Here is a 20,511-nt window from a genome sequence, read left to right on the forward strand (position 1 = left end):
GTTCCTTCCTGATAGCTGGCTAGAAGATATGGAAGCTCCCACTTGCCTGGAGGTCACCCTAAGGCAAGAACTGAAATTAAAATGTAAAGTGATGCTTGAATAAACGCGGTCTTGCTAATTCAAGTCAAGTTCTGCTGGCAGCGCACACCTCCCCTCCTCTCCTTTCCCTCGGGGGGGGGGCTCTTCCTTCCAGCTAACGGGATGACTGCCTGAGGCTCTACTTTTCTTTAACAAGCGGTCTAAAATATTGAAAGGAAGCGCCCTCTGAAACGAGGATGGGTCCCTCGGAGGCACCGGGCGCCGCCTGGGCGGCGCTGCCCTCGAGGGGCGCCCCCCGAGCTGGTTCGGCGGCTCCGGGCGCCCCGCTCTCCCCTCCCCTCGGTCCGAGGGCGGTTCGGACCCTCCCTGCCCTGCAGCGACCGGGGCTGGGGGAGGGCGCTCAGCCCCCGCGGCGCCAGGGCAGCCCCAGCGCATCCCTCGCAGCCCCAGCTTATCCTTCGCAGCCCCAGCTCATCGCCCGCACCCCTAGTTCATCCCTCGCAGCCCCAGCTCATCCCTCGCAGCCCCAGCTCATCCCTCGCAGCCCCAGCTCATCCTTCGCAGCCCCAGCTCGCCCCTCGCAGCCCCAGCTCATCGCCCGCACCCCCAGTTCATCCCTCGCAGCCCCAGCTCATCGCTCGCATCCCTAGTTCATCCCTCGTAGCCCCAGCGCATCCCTCGTAGTCTCAGCTCCTCCCTCGCAGCCCCAGTTCCTCCCTCGCAGCCTCAGCTCATCCAGCTCGCCCCTCACAGCCCCAGCTCGCCCCTCGCATCCCTAGTTCATCCCTCGCAGCCCCAGCTCCTCCCTCGCAGCCCCAGCTCATCCAGCTCGCCCCTCTCAGCCCCCGCTCGCCCCTCGCAGCCCCCGCTCCGCCCTCTCCGAGCCGCCCCGGTGCCGCGGTGCCGGGTCTCGGGGCGCCGCACGATGAGCGCCGAGTGCAGCAGCTACCTCAACGCCGACAAGGTGCTGGTGAGCGCCTTCAGCTGCCCCCGGAGCGGCGGCGACGCCCGCGCCGTCTACTGCTGCGGCTTCCAGGACGTGAAGTACTGCTGCGATGACCCCCACGGCTTCTTCCCCTACGAGCACAGCTACATGTGGTGGCTCAGGTGAGGGCTCGGGCTCGCTCGGGGCTGCCGGACGCTCTCACGCTGGCTTGGGAGCCGCAGGCGCTGCCCAGAGAGAGTTTTGTTCGCGCTGGGGTGGTTTCCGAGCAAAGAACTTGCGGGCTGTGTGAGGACTCGCCGGGAGCATCCCGAGCGCCCCTCCGGCCTCTGGGGGTGGGGGAGCGGCCGCTCTGGGGCCTGAGCCTGTGGGATGATGTTCCCAGCGCCTCCAGCTGCTCCTCTGTACCTGGAGAAGACCGTGCGGCATGTAAGTCTCCACTTGGAAGACAGAAGATAACCGGGCGTGGGCTCTCCCGGCTCACCTGCTGCATCTCCAGCAGCAGCAGCAGGAGCTACAGGCAGACAGCTCTGTGCCTGGTCCCCTCCAGCATCCTCCCTGGCGACGCTTTCAGTATCTTTTTATGTACTTGTTATCCCCGATGTTGCTGAAGCCCCTTCTAGACTTGCTTTTCTAGACTTGCTCCCCAGCGGCAGCAGTCACTACCTGCTGTTTGAAGACAGATACTTTTATCTGTTTTATACTGTTTCTTACTAGTTTTCCAGAGTGCCCTCTGGTATTAATACTGTGAGATTTAACAAACAACTGCACGTTCACCTTATACATGGTGTTCAAAATTCAGTAAGCGTTAGGTGCATCAGTTCTCACCTTTTGCCTCTCCAAACTGGACGCTCTTAGCTCTTTTGGTTTATGACAGAGGCAGATAGTCTGTCCCACTGATCGTTTTAGTTGCCTCTCATCCGTATTGTTTTCCACTCCCCAGTGCTACTTTTAGAGGTGCATAATCTGGAGCTGCGAGCTCAAGATGTGGGTGTGACAAGGTTTTACACAGTGGCAAAATGCTGTGTTCGGTCTTGCTCCTACCTGTTGGTGGCTAACATTTTCTTGAAGGCTTTGGCTGCTGCTGCGTATCGACTCAGTGAGCTGTCACCAAGGACTCTAAAACTTTTCTCGAGTTCAGAACTCCCAGTTCTCAGTACATTGCCCTGTAGGCTTGTTTTTGTTTGTATACATTACCTTATGAACACTAAAGATCATCTATATAATTTTTGCCTGTTCACTGAGTTTTCCACAAGTCATCTAGCATTCCTTGCCCTCATAGCATTGGAATGCTTGTAGGGGCTTATGATCATCAGAAACTCAGATTTCGTTCTTTTCTAGGTCACTGTTGAAGACACTAAATAAAGTTAGTCTCAGCACTTATCTCTGTGGCTTTTCTTTTTGCTGAAAAGGGACCACTTAGCCCCACGCTTTTTATTAGCTCCTTATTCTTTAAAGCAGCCTTGAAACTGTAACAGAACTTTTTCCCTAATTGCATGTCAGTTCAGCCTTTTTAGTCCCACTTTCAGCGTGGGGCTTTATCCAGGGCTTTCTGAAAAATCTAACTCAGTCCCCTGGGTTCCTTTATCCATTTGCTTATTCACACTTTTACACAGACTTTGGCCGGTTAACGAGGCAGTGTTTTCCCTTCACAGTAACACTGACTCTTTAATGAAAGATTTTATGTCAGAAAGCAGCAAATGCTTGCAGCTTCCTGAGGGCAGAGCGTGGTGATGAGATGGATGAGAGCAGTGGCTTGGCCATCAGAGCACCTGTCGCTCGTACCCAGGTAAGGTGAGCGGGATACACCTGGGCATCATGGCTCGGAGATAACAGCTGGGGTCAGGTGCAACCCTGTGCATCCCAGGCACACTCAGTGCTCTGACATTGCATTTATCTCTTGGCTTAGTGATATTATTCGGGTTTTTTACAGACTCTTCTTTCTTGCCAGGGATGGAAGTCAGATTTACTAGTCTGTATTTCCTCGGTTCCCCTCTAGAGCCCTGTTTGAGGCTGGAGTTATGCTCCCTGGCTACCAGTCCTCTGGCACAGGGCAGCTTTATGTAGTGATGGGTTACACACCTTGGCCTGTAGTTTTGCAAGTCCATACGTGAATTCCTTCAGGGCAGTTGGGTTAATGCTACCCAGTCCTGTTGGCTTACTCTCTTTTAATTTATCTCATCTAATATTTAGAGTATAATTATTTAAAACGTAATTTGTCTGGTACAAATAGCGGGTTGAATGTGGGAATCTTCCAGCTACCCACAGCTGTGGCTGGTGCAGAATTGCTCATCTTCTCTGATGTGAGAAGGCATCCCCAAGTATCCTTTTTTACACTTTTCTGGTCAATTACCCATATCCTTTTTAATGTTTGTGAGGTTTTGGTTTTTTTCGCACAGTCTTTGACTGTGTCAGTCACAGGAATATTTCTGAAGGTGGCAGAATTAAACGTTTAACATAAAAAAAGATTTGCTTTTGTAGTGAAGACTGTTAAAGCTTGATCTTTTCAGAAAGTGCCTCAAAGAACTGAATACCATGAGAGGCTTTGATGAAATGCCTCTCTGAAGGATCTTCCATTACACAGTATTTCTAGGGTCAAGAAGTGTGAAACTTAGCCTCCACCTAGGTCAGAAATTTGGGCCAAAACTTTAAAACGTCAGGATTTGTTCTTGTATTATTTTCCTTTCTCTATGATAGTTCTACAAGGCTGCTGAAGGATCCAAGAAAATTGAAATTGGAGGGGGTTTTGTTGTGCTTAACTGCAGCATAACTATCTATATCCACCCTAGCTAAGAGGTGACTGAATGCAATTTACTTCTCTAAGCAAAGTTATTGAGTGGTTTAAACTGAAATTTCTGTTTTCAGAAGTGTTTTCCAGTAACAAGCCACAATTTTTAGTTGCTAACATACTGGAAATGCTACAGTATTACAGCACTTTGAAAACTGTATACATTTGCACATCATAGTTCTATTAGGAGGTTAAGGAAAACATAAAAATAACATTTCTCTCGAAATGTTTTGGTGATCACTGCCTTGCTTGTCTTTGTCTCAGACTGTTAATTATATCAGTGTGTAACAACCATAAATAATCCTTCAAATGCTTCTTAGAACACTTAAAACTTGAAACCCCTAAAACTGTTGAAGAGTTAGCCAAACCAGCCATGGTTAAGTCTAGAGATTTAATGCCCTGAGGAGGGGAAAGGAGTTGGAAGTTCCAATGGGGGAATTGCTGCAGTTTTTGCTTTACTCCAGAGTTTTAGGTTTATCATGCTAAATCTTTTTTAGCTTGACTCCTTCTATTAGATTGAAAGTTGTGACTTGAAAGCACCACCAAGTGGTTGGTGGTATCTCAGGGGCTACTTCTGTTTGTTGACACACCCTGTAGAAGCTAACACGTATTTATCTCGTGTTTTTTCTGCTGTGGGAGAGGCATTGCCAGACCACTTGAGAGCCAGCTCTGATGGAAGGAGTTCATGGAGAAACGAGCAGCCTCGTTGCAACAATCACTTGCAGGCCTATGCAATTCTTTTTTTGCCTGTACTATCTTTGGAGTTATATACTGCACTATCCCTTAGCAAAATGGAACCATCTTTCCCCCTCCCACTCTAACGAAAACTGCAGTGTTTGATAAGTGCATTCTAACACCCTCGACATCAGGAGCTGCTGAATAAATGGCCTTCGAGCAACTGACATATTTCATACTTTCCAGTGAATTTATTATCTGTAATAAGTATTATTAATTTCTCATGTCTCATTCCTTTTTTGCTGGTAAAAAAAAAAAAAGGTAAAATCATACAGTATCATTTTCATTCATTAGAGCAGCCTAGGTTCCTTTTCCACATTTCTTGAGAAGCTGACCTTTGCAAAGGAGAGTGAAGGATGTGTTTTTTCTATCTCTTACAGCAGCCAGGAGCCCGTGGAACAGGGAAAGGATCGTTAGTAAAAGGCAGAGGTGTACAAAATTCACCAAAAGTTTATGCAGCTTTTGAAACTGCAAAACAAGGTGCTATATAACAGTAATAAACAAAACACTGAGCAGCTCACCCTTCGGAACCATGTGCTGTGCATGTACGTGCAGCCTTCGTGACATTTACTTTACCTCCAAAGCTGAGTGGAAGGGGAGAAGTGCTGAGCATGTAGGATTTGTACTGAGCTGTGTTACAATTAGGTTCTGTCCGTGCCTTTTTAGTTTCTTGTTTTATAGTATCTTAGAATTATTTTCTTCACTGTTCAATGAAGTTTTATTTTGCAAATTTAATGGCTTCTTCCAGTATCAAATAGGATTACAGTATCCAGTCAAAAATCCATAAATTTTATAAGTTTCATAACATATAAATTTTATAAGTATCACATATTTGATTAAAACTCTGGCAGGCTAAGTATAGATTTTATTAAAAATGCTTTATTAATTAATACCCATAGAAACATGGGGACCTAATGCTGTAGTCGAGCTTTGCTTAGCGGTACAGATCTCCAGGAGTCTATTTTGGCTTTCCAAAATATTGCATCTTTTGTTACTGTATGCCCGTTCTTTTAGTCTCCTGGGAATATTTATCTGTTTCTCTTGCAAATACAATGTACAACACACCATCGCAGCAACAGCATTAGGAGCATTTGGTTCACTCAGATCCAGATGACTCATGAGCTTCATTTTAATCTACCAGTGGACATACTGTGTCTGCTTAGCCAATATTTAAATTTTTCCTAGCTCTTGTTGGTGTGGATGGTCTAATTTTATGGACTAAAAATAACTCTATGTGCACAATGTCACATCTTCTCTGACAGAAATGTTGATGACGCACTAAGCATCTCTCTGGACAGCAGCTTGGGAAGGGTTCTAAGCTTTTAAGAGGGTTGATGGCTTCAGCACTTTGAGAATAATCTGGTATTGAAACATTATGTTTAAAAAGAGTATGTACAAACTGAATCATAATTTCTGATTGATTTAGGAAGTGGAATCCAGGGTGTCTATTTTGTTTTCTGATGCTGATCTCTTGTGTTTTGGGTGAAATCTTTTCACATTGCTGCTGGAGCACGACAAACACTTTTAGTGGCATATGAACTATGGTAAGTCTTTGACCTGTAGGAGGAAATACTGGAGTTCCCCAGAACTGCTTTTCACACTTTTGCCATTTGTAACTCACAAAGCATCTTACACAAGTTATGCAGTGATACCGAAGATGCATTGTTAAAAAAAAAATCATCTACAGCTGTATGGGGCACAGACACAACCAAGATAGATTCCTATATATAAAAAACCAGTCATTATTAATATATACTTGATCTGTTCAGCTTTAGAACAGCTGACTCTGCTTAATATTTGGATAACAGTGAGCAACCTGTTTTGTCCTGCACTGTAGGCTCTTATTCAAAAGGAGTCTTAGAGTAGGATTAATACTGGCATGACAAAAAAGCACAAATGCCTGTTTCTGAAGAGTCTTCGAGTCTGTTTTGCTCAAACAGATTCATTTCTGGTGATCATTCTTGGTCTGATGGCTGCTCATCTCAGCCTCATGTGGTTTAGCGTAGCTCTTCTGTTTTGTCAATTTGGGTCAAGATGTTGCAAGTGAAAATGCAAAAATTAGGGAAGAACCCAGGTGAGATCTCTGACTGTAAGGACATATTCAGATTCCATATTAAGCAGGATATTGCTTGCCTGTAAGTTTTGCTTGAGCCAAAAAATGAATGGGAAAAATTTGCTTGTAGATGCACGTATACACAATCATATGAGGATGCTCCAGTTCATGCAGATGAAAAATACCATGAAAAATCTTCCTGAGGGTAAATCTATTCTTTCTAGGACCTATCATTTTGCTGATAATAAATTATTTCAGTTGTGGGTGGAGCTGAATGTTGCACAAACTTCATAAATGGATCTGACTGATAACTAGTGAGAACTGCCTCTTAAAGTCGTACTAAAAAATTTTCCCTGAAAGGTTCATTTGACATTGGAACAGGCTGCCCAGGCAGATGGTTGAGTCATCATCCCTGGAGGTATTTAAGAGATGTGTGGATGAGGTGCTGAGGGGCATGGTTTAGTGATTGATAGGAATGGTTGGACTCAATGATCCAGTGGGTCTTTTCCAACCTAGTGATTCTGTGATTCTGTAATACCTGTTGTTCTCATCCCATTGATCTTAAGAGCTTCTCCTGTGTCTGTCTAGTGGAGTTAAGGGAGTTCAGAGAGAAGCTTTGCTGTAGCAAAAAACATCCTGAGGCACAACTCTTCTCATCTCCTTGCAAGGCTGCAGTAGAAGTGACTTCCCACCGATAGTAGTGATATAGAAAGGCATTTTTATCAACAGAGGATGGAGTTCACAGAATTTAAGATAATTCGTCTCTCTTCTGTCTTTTTTACATCTTTCAAAATTGCAAATATACTAGAGTGGTAGTGTGAGGATTCTCGATCCTCAGACTCTCTTCGTCTGTGACTGAAAGGGTACTTTTTAATTTCACCAGAAGTTGCTGTCTTTGCCTTAGGCTGTAGATCAGAGGGCTGAACACTGAAGACATCAAATGGCCTCAGAGAAGCTAATGAGAGCTAGACTGGACTGCAATTAGTCCTTTATTTACTTGTGAGAATTTTATATTAGGAAAAAACTTGAAAAGAAAGATGGAAATAAGGAAACTACTGAAGAAGTTTCTGTACGTACACATACTGTTCCATCAAATGTCAATGGAAGCAAGGGCAATGAAATAGCTTCTGTCCTGTAGAGGTAGCATCTTGATAAATTCTGCATGTACTACTGTATGTTTGGTCTTCTGAATATTCAGTTCCCACTCCTTTGATGCCTTTGGTATTGTGTGTAAATTAATTAATGTTTAGTTGTCATTCTATCCTGTCAGAAGATCATGGAAGGACTTCTCCAATTTGATTGGAGATGTATAACATTAATATAAAAGCACAACAGTGATCACAGTACTCCACCCTGCTCTACAGAGCTGCTAGCAGAACTGAATAACTTGGCTTTGATATTTTGTATCCCATATTTTAGGGACATGTAATTCTTGGTGAGAAGAGTCTGAGTGCTCTAAGAGGTTCTTCTTGCAAGAAAAATGGCATTTCAGACTACAAATGAAGCTTTAATACTCATGTTTGAGACAAATGGGTTTGCATGGGCTGCCTGAGGCTCTGGAATCCCTCTTTGTGTATGCATGTGATATTTAGGTGATATTATGCTTATCTGGGAATATGTACTGTGTTGGAGAAGTTTGTGATTTCGCTGATGCCAGTTACTGCATGAAGTTATTTCTGATTTTCATAAACATATTTTATGTCAAACTCAGGAGCAGTATGCAGAGGTAACATGAAATGTCACCAAGGGCCAGATGTTCGGCTGCTCTGTAATGAGTTTCATCCTTCTAAGGGCAATGAAATAACTCTGGTTTATGCAACTTAAGTATTAAGCCCTAAACTTTTGTTTGTGGTAAAAAACACAGTCACTCTCCTGCCTGAGTGCAAGTAACCTCCAGGCATCATTCTAACCATTGTTTTAATGAGTATCCCAGGCTATTTGTACACTTAATTTCTTTGTTTTTCTCTCTTCTTAGTGTTGGAGCACTCGTGGGTCTGTCGATAGCAGCAGTGGTTCTCTTTGCCTTTATCATCACTGTGTGTGTTCTCTGTTATTTGTTTATCAGCACGAAGCCACGCAGCAAACTGGATACTGGTTTAAGCTTACAGATGGCAGGTAAGACCAGTTGTTATTGACATACATTATCTCCTGCAGAGGAAAAGCCTTTTTCTGTCTTTAAATGTGTTCGGAGGAATCCAGCAGTGTGTGTTTTCTTTCTGATGGGAACATTAAGATGTAGGCAAGCTATTCTGCTGCTTACCTTCTATGTGCAACCTGTACCAAACTCAAATAAAAGGAAATTAACACAAGGCCAGTATTTTTATTTAGTAGCAGGAAGAGTGTAAAACTTCACAGTACTGAATAAGGGTGTAAGGTAAGTCCTTTTATCAGGAAGAGGCTTAATGAGTTAGTTGCTCTGGTTTTCTTGTTGAGTACAGAAACATATCATAGTGATTTCATTATAGGAATAAGGATCTCAAAAGAGATTTTAGGTGTATTTTTTTGTGATGGGGAGAGATCATTCTTTTTTATTTTCTTCCTGACATAGGATGCAGTCTTTGAAATCTCAGACTCTGCTTCAGCCCCAGCAGTCCATACCTTTGTGCCCAAACTGTGTTGGCACTAGCCCACTGGCACGGAGGAACCTGTGGCTGCTGCTGTGCTTCACTACATTTGTGACATCTGACTGCAAGTTTTGATGATGGGATGAGGTGTGATGAATTTCACCCTTTGTCTTGGAATTCCTAAATGTTTAAATGTGTCTTCAGTAGTTCAGCCAGTAAAGTTCATAGAATCATAGAATAATCAGGTTGGAAGAGACCCACCGGATCATCGAGTCCAATCATTCCTATCAAACACTAAACCATGTCCCTCAGCACCTCATCCACCCGTGCCTTAAACACCTCCAGGGAAGGGGAATCAACCAGCTCCCTGGGCAGCCTGTTCCAGTGCCCAAAAGTTGTAGGAAGTGCCCCAAGTTGTAGGAAGTAAAGGGAATGTTGTAATTATTTAGGCCTTGGAAGTTGAACAAGTTGAAAAAGGGGAATAATTCTTGGAAAAAAGTCACCTCACCTCAAATTCTATTATTTTTTTAAGTAGTTTTTAAAGTGCTTCCATACCTGCATAGCAATAAGTGACTATAGTTACAGCCTACTATAGAGAAGAAGCCCTGTCCCAGGTGTCTAGCTAACTAGTCCGCTTCATACTAGACTTTCTGTGTCTTGTTTTGCTCTCCAGAGAATGCAGGTTTTGGGCTAAAAGTGGTTTATAGGGCTGTCAGGAAGTGCAAAGCCTTCCCTTGGAGCTACATAAGCTGAGCAAAATGCTGAAGAGAAAGTCACACATCCAGCAAACTGCGACTAATCTGTAAATTGAAAACATGACACCTGTCGTGGAGTGAGAGAATGGGAATCAGACCTGCTGCCTAGAATGGCCTAAATAAACTCCTAGGTGGGATGAACAAAATGCCTGGTGATCTTTTACAAGATGGTGGTGTTCTAATTATAAACTGGCATTATGCTTTTGAACATGTTGCTGTTTCTTTTCTTCCCTCAGGTTTTCCTGCTAAGGCATCAGCTCCTAATCCATTGCCAGAACAACAGGGCTGTTTGTCTCATACGTTGTGTTTGAGTGCCAGACGTGTTTGGCATGTAGGGAGGGATCTGGGAAGGAGGCAGTTGCTATTGCAATGCTGCTGCCCTCCAATTCCAGCTTTCTCTACAGATTTGAACCCTGCTGCAAAACCCCATCTTGCTTTGGCATTAGAGATCGTTCCTCTCTGCTATCATGAGGTGAACAGCATACCAATATACCCCACTGATGATTCCAGGTGTAGGGCTCCAGGAACCTGAGGGGTCTTTGCTTTTTGCTAGCCTTCTCCTGCATCAGGCTGCGTTCTCCCTTATTCAGGCTGTATTGCCTTGTATTTAAACACTTTTTTAACTTTACTCTCAACCTGTGTTTCTCACTCTTATTATTCTTCTTCTTCGGCTCCTCTGAATGACAATTATTTCACATCTAAATTCTGTTAGCTTTGGGTTTTGAGGAGGTTTAGCTGCCAGAAATTGAAAATCAGTTACTTCGCCAAGGCTGAGAGATCTTTGAAAATATTGAAGGACTTCATTGTCAAGCCTGGCTGCTTATTTTCCTCATACTGAGGTTTCTTTTGCATGGAAGTCATGCAAGGTCTGAGTATTTTATGAGATGGCTGGTTAGCTGCTTTCGGGCCTGAGAGACAATAAAAGCAGCCTCTCTCCTGCTCTGTCAGTTCTTCTGAGATTTAAGTATAGTCATATATAGGCAAAAAAAAAATATTAAAAATTAAAACACTTTTTAGAAGCTTTAGAAAATTTTAGACCTGAGGATTGAGTTTTAACTGTGAGCTCAGTTCAGCCCTGCTTTTTCTGAACTAATCTTGCCTCTAGATGAAGGCTGTGTCACTCCTTAGGTGTCATGCAACATCTGTTCCCCTGGAGCATTCAAAGAGCCCCCATTTATAACAGCAATTTTTTTTATTATATTCAGTTTCACCCATAATATATCAGCTCAGATGGAGTCTTGTGTTTCATTAAATACACAATTGACTTTTGTATGCCTTTCCTCCCTCATATGGTAGTCAGTTGGTCACTGTTCTGTGGGCTCATCCCAAATCTCCTAAATACAGAAGTGGAATTGCTGGATTTTTACAGAAATAATGTCAAGATTGACCATAAAACTAACAATAAACTGAATGTGCAGCCTTCGTTAAAACTTCTGATTCTGCAAAAGGCAGATAGCTGGAATTTGCCTCTATTTAGTCTTGAACCAAGGGTCTTCAATAGAATCAATACAGATATTAGACATAGGGCATAGGCATGTTGTTAGCCCTAGCAAAAATTAGCGTTTTAATACAAGAAATTAATTTCAAGAAAAATTAGCTCAGTCACTGATGTGGACTAGGAATAACTACTTAAATGTTGGTGGAGTTCTGATGTAAACTGTTGTTACTCATTCCTATTGGTAGGAACACGGTGTGGAGTGCAGACTAAATCCCTTACGTGCAAAGCAGAGTGTACAGACAAATAAGACCCCATATCTCAAGGAGTTTACCTAGTTTCATATCAGAACCCAATAAAAAGAACCAACATACTCCATATACATCTTTCAATTAAATCCTGTCCTCTTACAGTCAAAATTTCAGATCTTTATATGTCGTTTTCTTATTGTTTGCATGCAGAATGTGAGGTTCACCTTCCCTTAAACAGGGAGAGGGATGGCCATCTGTGCTGACCCCTTAGAATAGATTTTGCCAAGAGGGGTAGAAAGGTAGATAGAGACGCTCCATCTTGGTGACCCAAACAGTTTGTAAACACATTTTCTGAGGTACCTCTGTATTTCTGCCAGGAGACCTTTGGGGCGAGGTGTCCTATACTAATGCAAAGTGAGAATAGCAGATTACATTTGATGATGGTAACTAACATTTTCCTTTAAAACTTAGCACAGGAAGACCTCTGTAATTCATTCGGAGTCAGACAGCAGTGACCTTATGGGTTGGAGTGTGGAGAAAACTGTGGCCTTGTAAATTACTCATAAGTACTGGGTAAAATGTGCTTTAATAGAAGAGATAATTCCTTGTTTCTACAAGGCAGTGACATCATAATATGCAGAATTTCATGGTTTCATTTCATAATAAGCTCAAAAAATAGCCAAGTGACATTCCTGTCCCTATTTCTCTCCTTAATTAAACATTGCTGATGGGGCAATATATACGGCCATATCTATGAAATATTGAGGTATTCTGATGAAAAAGTACCAAACTCTCACACTTTCTCCTCCATAGCTCAATCATCTGACACTCTTGGTTCTGAAATCAGCTGCTGCCTGGATTCAGAGACACAGTACTTGGTTTTCAGAGTATGCTTTGACAGCTTTGCTTTCTAGGTTTATCGATAATTTCCACTATATGTTCTTTCTGCAGCTCGCCTTAAATTTTCCCCCATTAGACTACTTTTCTTTTTGACAGCCATCTGCCTCTGATATTTGTATATGGGATAAATCAGCCAAATGGGCTCAACTATTTAAAAAAAACCCCACCAAACCAAAACCAACCAAAATCAGACTTTTTTTTCTTTAGGAAATGAAGAAATGTTCTGTTCTGGAGCTGGGAATTCAAATTTAGTGGAAGGGTAGCATTAGCTCAAAGTTACATCCCTAGGAAAGATTCAGTTTGAAAATGTTTAAATTGGACTCCTTACCTTTTAAATTTCCCGGACTTTCTTGTAGCAGTGAGTTTTATGCAGCTCATTAAGAGCCAGGTTTTTGCTGCAAAGATACCTGTAAATGCAGTAAGCCAGTTCAGATATGAAATCTCAACAGACTTTAAAAACAGGGTGCCTTCCTCTGTAACTGATAAGATTTTTTTTTTTACTTTTTGGGTTTGATTTTTTTAATCACAGCTGAAATAACTCACTGAAAAGTCTTGGTTTCAACTGAGATCTTGTCTTACGTATTCTCGTACAGATTTTCGAACTATCAAATCCCATTTTGATATTTTGAAACCAAATTGCAGGTTTCTTCAGTTCAAACAATAAAATGCAACTTTAAAAACACTTCAAAAGCAAATAATTCCTTTGCCCAATTTGCTTTGTTCCATATTTTTTTTAAAAAATGAAAATACTAGAATTCTCAACTTCTCATCTCATAGGATATAGGGAACATTTTTTTCCCCAGACACAGTGATCCACCGCAGACTGCTTTTGCTTTGCTTATTCTGAGCAGACGGGCAAACTCAAGTTGTCTGAACAGAATCTAAAGATTCCAGGTCTTCTGCACAAAGCAAGTGTCTGTATCAGTTACCTGCTGGAATGTCAATGAACTATTACTTATTTTAACCTATGAAGTTACACTCTGAACAACAAGTTTCAAATACTACTGAACTTCAAGACCAAGCACTCAAAAGATGGGAGATGCCAGAACTTAAGTTTTTCTGGGCAACTGGTGAAATGCCTAACTAAAAATTGCTTTCTTTGTTCCCTTCATCCCTTAAATCTTTCTGAAAAACAAGCGTGACACTTCTTTCATGCAAAGAAGTATTGTGAACCCCCCCATACGCAATGCTTTGGGACCACTGGATGGAAGGTGCAGTGAAGGCAACAGTGACTGATCGTGTTTGGAAAGGGATGACAGTGTGAGATGTCTGATCTGTTTTCTGGAATACAGAAAAATTTTCTGCCGTTTGTTTTAGGAGATACTCTGATTTCCTGCTTATACCACAGTGCTGCTACCTTAGACTGCTCTTCATCCTGATGTTTATTCCTTTTTAACACAAGTTAGTTAATAATTGCAGCCTCCCATATGTTCAGAAATGGAAAGTGGAATGGCTGTAGTCTATCCCATCCTCTGAAGTGTAGAGGAACATTCCAGGAAATGGGCTTTTTCTGGTGCAGCGGGCAGATCTACATATTACTTCTTTCAACTAAAGGAAGGACAGTGCTGTTAGTTTTACTAAAAGTGCTTTTTATTTTACAGGCAGTGAGACTAGAGGGGCTTCAGTATGTTGAAAAACAGGCACTGGATGGATTCTGCCAATGCTGCAATGAAAATAGGTACAGTAACAACATTTCATCTTGCTCTATTGTATTTTCATGTAGTCTGTTTTATATGTAGTGATGCAGATACGATAAGCATTTTTCAAAGTGCAATGATTCCTTAAGTGAGTTTTCAGCTTTCTGAAAAGCACTAGCAAACTGTCTCTGATTTACTTGTACGTTGCTTTGATGCTGTCCTTGCACAGGGAAGTATCTACAGAGACTTGAACAGAGTCCTTCCACGGAGAAATCTCTTCGTGATTTACTTGTACATGAATACTCCATGGTTGTGTGCCAGAGAACATTACATTTCCCTTACGCTGCCTTTGTCCTCTCCCTAACACTGTTCTGGATGCACCAGAGCTTACCAAGAAGGAAGCTGTTGTAACTTAGCATTCAGGAGATATTCTTTAGCAATGAATTGCTAGAAAGGCTCCTGTGTGACAAAGGGTAAAAGCAGTGAAATATCTGCTGGGTAGTTTAGTCATGTTTTGCTTCTTGCGGATGCTACCTACGAGTGCTGAGTCAAGTCTGATAGAGAACTGAAGAGGCAAAAAAAATGGTTTCATATGCTGACTTGATTTTTATGCCGAAATCATGTTTAAAGCTCAAACTGCCTATGGCACAGACCATGCAAAATTGCATTTAAAATATATGCCAGTACTGGTGAATTCTACTTCAGACTAAAAGGGATTTATGAATAATGCAAAAGACGGCATGGAGCATACATTTTACTTTCTGTGGGCGATGAAATCTTACGGCTAAACATCCACAGCATGTGAGAATAGCTGGTCATCGATCAGCAATGCCTGTCACAGAAAAAAATATCCATGGGCCTGTTTGCTCAGCAGTTGTTCTTAGGTGAACAGGAAACTAAATGTATCAGGGTTCCCTGCTTTATGTATTGACTCTCATACCCTTAGAAGAAAGCCACACTGTGCATCATATGCGCAAAGTAATATTTCTCGGCACTATTTCTTATCAGTGTGAAAGGTTGGTTTGGGCTGCTGGTCTTCATGAGAATACTTAAGTGTAACAAAACTAATTTTGAAGCTTCTAACCACCTCCATACATTTTTTTTTTTCTGCTGTTGCAAATGAAGTAGTAGCTTGTGGGAGAAAAATGCCATGGGAAGACTAAAAAGGATCCTGCAGTCAGAAAGCCGTCTGTAGTGAGAAAATCCAAAAATACCTGTGGCAGGCGCCAAATACTGAGGTGAGACCTGAGCTCAGGTCTGTGAATGTGACACTGCTTGCTGAAGGCCATGAGTCTCTCTTCCCTCATGCTTCAGTTTGCCTGCTTTCCATATGCTATAGAGACTAATGTTTATGGAGTGCCCTGAAGTGTAGCCTGTTAACCACTATTGCTTTCAGGACGTGAAAAACAGAGGGAGAGATTTGAAAGGCTAGATGCAAAGGTCTTTTTTGTAGGGCTTGAATGCATGCATTATATAAAGATCGAAAACATTTAGAAGCTTTTTTGTGTGCTTTAATTACCCAATATTTTTTTGTTGGCAAAATGAGTCTGGCATTATCGTGAAGACTCAAAATAGTGGAGATGGTTTTTTTGAGCTAATACCAGGAAAACCACGTCCTTAGCCTGTGAGCCTTTTTGCTTCCAGATCCACAATGGAGCAGCTGGGAACTTTCTGTGGAAATGAAAAGGGAAGAAAGGATCTTTTTGAACTTCAACAGACAGTCTGGTTAAGTGTTGGTAGAAATTTCAGACCGATAATTAGTTTTTGTCCACTGCTTTTCATGTCATCTGCTTGTTGCAGATTTCATGCCCTTGCCTGTAATGGGGAGCCACTTCACAGTGCAGTGATAAACAAGAGCATCCATCAGTGGCTGCAAACCTTCTGCTGCTGTGAGAAAGCTCCACGTGGCTATTAGGTTTGATTTAGCATGCACACCTCCTCTGCCAATTTCACTGGATTTTAATTAGGAACAGGACTCTGTACACCTTTGCAATTGATGTGTATCAGCATACACTGGCTATGACTACAGGTCTTCATGAAAGTGCAAAGAGAATTTTTCGGTGGCTCATTCTCAAACATATTTTTGGAGGGAAGGATGTCTCAGTACTCTATCCCAGATGAATACTAAGAGCTTGACTGAAGGAGTAAAGATAGCATTTATGGATGACACTTCACTGGGAAGGGTTGCAGGACTGGGGGATAAAACTGTCTTTCAGAATTATCTCAGTGCCCTGCAGAAATTGTCTGAAATAAAAAAAGGTGAAATACAGTAAAGATAAAAGCAAAGTACTGTACTTAAAAAGGAGAAATCAGCTCTTCTAAGATATGTAACAGGGAATAATTCAGTAGCGTAGGGAAGAAAATATTTGTCAATTTACAGTATGCCGTAAATAGAGTGTTGATGTTCTGGCCTCTTTGTTTAGCCTGACATACTAAAGAGAGCAACTGCATATATAATGTAAGCTATAATTTGCTCCAGCCAGTGCTAACAGTGCCTCTCTTAGGTGTTGATATACTGGAAAAGAGAGGAAACAGAGAAAAAGATGAAGGTTTTAGAAAGGTGGGACCAGCTTAAGCTGGCTTAAGTCTGGAAAAGAAAAGATGAGTGACAACGTTCAGTTGTGTGAAATAGAAGACAGTGATTATTTTACATGTTTGTGGCAGGCAGGGTAAGTAATGTGCTGAATTTCTCATTGAACTAGATCCAAGCTTAATAATAGAGAATCTTTCTAGCTGTAAGGGTGGAAGTAGTACTGGGCCAGCCAATGAGTTGACTTGTGGGGCTTCCTTCCAAGAGCATCTTGAATGGGCTAGACTCACAGTTGTCAAAATGAGATAGATGAAGGATCTATAAAGCCTTAGCGTGTGTGGGGCTGTGTCTTAGCCCCAGGCATCCCTTAGGCCCCTGCTTTTGCTAGACTGTGTCCAGGTCTGGGAAGGCAATTTCTGTCTAAGTGCTGTAAATAGAGACAGTCTTGAGTTCTGTGTCTGGCCATGTGTGGGTCTGGCCCTGGTCTGGAGAAAAAGTGATGGCCATAATAGGAACATCTGGGCTCCCTTCTGATCTGGTATTTAATCAGAAATGCTTTATGTGGAGATAGAATAGAATATTTCAGTTGGAAGGGCCCTATGACAATCACCTAGTTCAACTGCCTGATCACTTCAGGGCTGACCAGAAGTTAAAGCAAATTATTAAGGACATCAGTCAATTGTTCCTGAAACACTGACCACCTCTCTAGGAAGCCTATTCCAGTGCTTGACCATCCTCTCAGTAAAGCAATGCTTCCTAATGTCCGGTCTAAACTTCGCCTGGCACAGCTTTGAACCTTTGCCATGTTGTCCTATCACTGGATACCAGGGAGAAGAGGTCAGCACCTCCATCTCCATTTGACCTCCTCAGGAAGCTGTAGAGACCCATGAGGCTGGTCCTCAGCCTCCTTTTCTCCAAACTAGACAAACCCTTAACTACTTCTCATAGGACATACATTCCACTCCTTTTACCAGCTTTCTTGGCCTCCTCTGGATGCATTCGAGTACCTTAACATCCTTCTTAAATTGTAGGGCCCAGCACTGCTCAAGGTGGGGCTGCAGCAATGCTGAATACAGCAGGGTAATCGCTTCTTTCAACTGGCTGGTTGTGCTGTGTTTAATGCAGCCCAGGATGCGTTTTGCCCTCTTGGCTGCCAGGGCACTCTGCTGACTTGTACTGAGCCCGCTGTCAGCCAGAAGGTAGTACTAGGGGAGGGTACAAATCTAAGTTTATATGCATGTCTCGTGTTCTGGTTTAAGTTGGTCAGGAATGTACAACCATCCTCAGAGCTTAAGCAGAAAAAAACCTAAAATTTACAAAAAGTGTCACTGATAACCCAGATAAGCATCATTCCTCACTATGAACCAGTATTGAAACAGTATTCTTTGCCAGTTAGGATGCTCTTTGCTGCTAGTTTGCCATCTGCCTTGAAATCCAAGATTTTACACTTCAGAACTTCTGTCATTAGCTGAATTAACTGAGATTTCCTGTCCAGAATTCAGTGCACGTCCGTTGTTGGAAATCCAGACAAACCTCTGCTTCTAAACCCAGCTGTACCAACAGCTGTTGTACTGCAACACAGCAGTAACCCTGTTTTAATGAACAGTAGAGCAATTTCTTTGTACAGAAATTCATTGAGTCTAGTTTGCATTATATTTTGGCATCCTTCAGGATTAAAGACACACACTGTGGGTATGTCTATCGTAAGTAAATGAAATCACAGAATCACGGAACGGTGGGGCTCATCCAGTCCAAACCCCCTGCTAAAACAGGGTCACCTGGAGCAGGTTGCACAGGAACACATCCAGGTGGGTTTTGAATATCTCAAGAGAAGGAGATTCTGCATCCACTCTGGGCAGCCTGGTGCAGTGCTCCGTCTCCCTCAAAGTAAAGAAGTTTTTCCTCATGTTGAGGTGGAACTTTCTGTGTTCCAGTTTATGCCCATTGGCCCTTGTTCTCTTGCAGGGCATCACTGAAAGACTGACAACCTCTTGACACCCACCCTTTAGATATTTATAAGCACTGAAAAGTTCCCCTCTCAGTCTTCTCTCCTGTAGGCTAAACAGACTCGGGTCACTCAGCCTTATAAGACAGCTGTTCTCGTCCTCTCCACATCTCCATAGTGTCCTCTGGATTCTCCATTAGCTTCTTGTCTTTCTTGAGCTGGGGAGCCCAGAACTGGACACAGGACTCCAAATGTGACCTCACTTGGAAGTGCTTGGTGTAATGTAGTTATCAGTGGTGGTTTATCCAAGAAGCACTGCACAGAAATGTCAGATGAATGACTCTGGTTTTATCTGCTTAGCCTTTTTTATTTTGTTTTAGTACTATTGTGCCTCAAACCTTTATCACATTCAAGGTGAAATCCTTACTTGCACAGCAGAGGAGCAACAGCAGATCTACCCACCCACATACAGCCCCAGAGAAGGCATTTTGGGTTTTATACCCGTAGTGATCCCCTTCAGAGGTGTGCTTCTTCACATGATAAGGGTTAGGAACATAATGAGATGCTTGGAAAGAATTAATTCCAGTGAAATGCATTGAGTTGTGTAGTTTCTTCTATATTTGTAGGATCTCCTTGTGAATTCTGCTGTGCAGCAGAGGAAAATAATCTTCCTCTGTTCAGTCTAATTCTTAACTGTGATTGGTATTTTGCAGATACTGAGCTGCATCCTTCCCAAGGCCCTCACTGAAACAATCTGTTGACAAAGACAAGTGGCTTCAAGAGATTTCCTGAGCCACAAGGATGAATTGTGACTGTGAGCCACAAGAACCTGACTCACTCTTCCAGAGGTGTTTCCTGGCAATTACATCCGCTGTCAATGGATGTCAATCTGAAGCTATGCCAGGATTATGTATTTGTGTATGGTTACTGTACTGAGAAGTAGTATATTTTGATTTGCACATACCAGCTACTGCTGCTAGTAATTTTCATGCAGATTGTTGTCTTTATTCTGTGCAATTCCAATGAGATAACACAGCTGTCAAGCAGAGCAGAATTTGGCACACTACGTTGACCAAGCTTTATTCTAAGCTTTTCCCTTGTGCCACCTTACTGTGGTGTCTTCACATCACGAACGTGGCTGTCTTTAGCTGAATGTGATTGTTTGGTGCTCAAACATATGTGAACGCAGTACCTCAATAAAATCTGGCCTTTGTTTGTGTTGTATCATTTCCCCTCACCTTTGTTTATTCAGAAGATTGTCATGGATCTTAAAATTATTTTGATGGAAGAATTTTCCAACAAAAAAGTGAAGGTGGTAAAAAGTGAATTTTTGTAGGGAAGTTTTGATTTCAATAGCTCTTTTCATAGGAAACAGTAAACTCTGAAATATATTGAAATAAACATCCGCAGATGTTTAACAGATTCTACATCAAAATATGTAGGGATATTTATTTTGAAGCAAACTTAACTCCACTGGTGTTCCAGGTTGGAGTACTAATTTGTGAAGTGTTGAACTTCCTTCAGATAATCAAAGAGCTCTAATTGCAGATTTTATTTCCCCAGAAGTCTTAGGAGCAACCAACATAATCTTTCCTGTCGTATTTGAGTTTTCAAGTCTTTCAAGCTTTCAGGCTCCAAAACATGAATATAAATTATAATGATTTCTTTTTATGTTGTGAGAGTTCTTTAAGTTCAGTGATCAAAAGAATTACAAAATATTTAACCATGCTGTTTATGAGAAGGCAGTAGAGGGATGATATCTTCCATTTGCAGATGAAGCATGAAATATTTACCTATCACATCAGTTTTGTCTGTGGTTACGCTTCAACTTTTTAAGAACAGATCATTGTCTGCTGCTTGGGAGTGACATCTTTGTGCCTGATAGTGCCTGAAATTTAAACTTCTTCACAGCTAAGCAGTGTTATACCCCAAAAAA

At 42.2% G+C, this 20,511-nt stretch overlaps 1 protein-coding gene across 2 annotated transcripts; it reads left to right on the forward strand.

The window, feature by feature from the left end:
- The first annotated feature begins 924 nt into the window (after positions 1-924).
- SHISAL2A (shisa like 2A) lies at positions 925-20,024 on the forward strand. Of its 2 annotated transcripts, none has more exons than XM_069862228.1 (4): positions 925-1,146; positions 8,534-8,673; positions 14,065-14,141; positions 19,289-20,024. In XM_069862228.1, the coding sequence occupies exons 1-3, from the start codon at positions 965-967 to the stop codon at positions 14,094-14,096; spliced, it is 354 nt and encodes a 117-aa protein (XP_069718329.1). In that variant the 5' UTR covers positions 925-964; the 3' UTR covers positions 14,097-14,141; positions 19,289-20,024. The 2 variants fall into 2 exon arrangements, with proteins under 2 accessions (XP_069718329.1, XP_069718330.1); XM_069862229.1 differs by having other exon boundaries at positions 8,624-8,673.
- The last annotated feature ends 487 nt before the right edge of the window (positions 20,025-20,511 follow it).

This window comes from Phaenicophaeus curvirostris, chromosome 8 (assembly GCF_032191515.1).
Source record: "Phaenicophaeus curvirostris isolate KB17595 chromosome 8, BPBGC_Pcur_1.0, whole genome shotgun sequence".
NCBI classification, from domain to species: Eukaryota; Metazoa; Chordata; class Aves; order Cuculiformes; family Cuculidae; genus Phaenicophaeus; species Phaenicophaeus curvirostris.

What these genes read in the sequence shown, in the direction of transcription:
- SHISAL2A (XM_069862228.1), top strand. Translation starts at nt 965, where the DNA reads ATGAGCGCCGAGTGCAGCAGCTACCTCAACGCCGACAAGGTGCTGGTG. An exon ending in AGCTACATGTGGTGGCTCAG is followed by an intron (nt 1,147 to 8,533) that starts GTGAGGGCTCGG and finishes CTCTCTTCTTAG; the next exon opens with TGTTGGAGCACTCGTGGGTC. An exon ending in TTTAAGCTTACAGATGGCAG is followed by an intron (nt 8,674 to 14,064) that starts GTAAGACCAGTT and finishes TTTATTTTACAG; the next exon opens with GCAGTGAGACTAGAGGGGCT.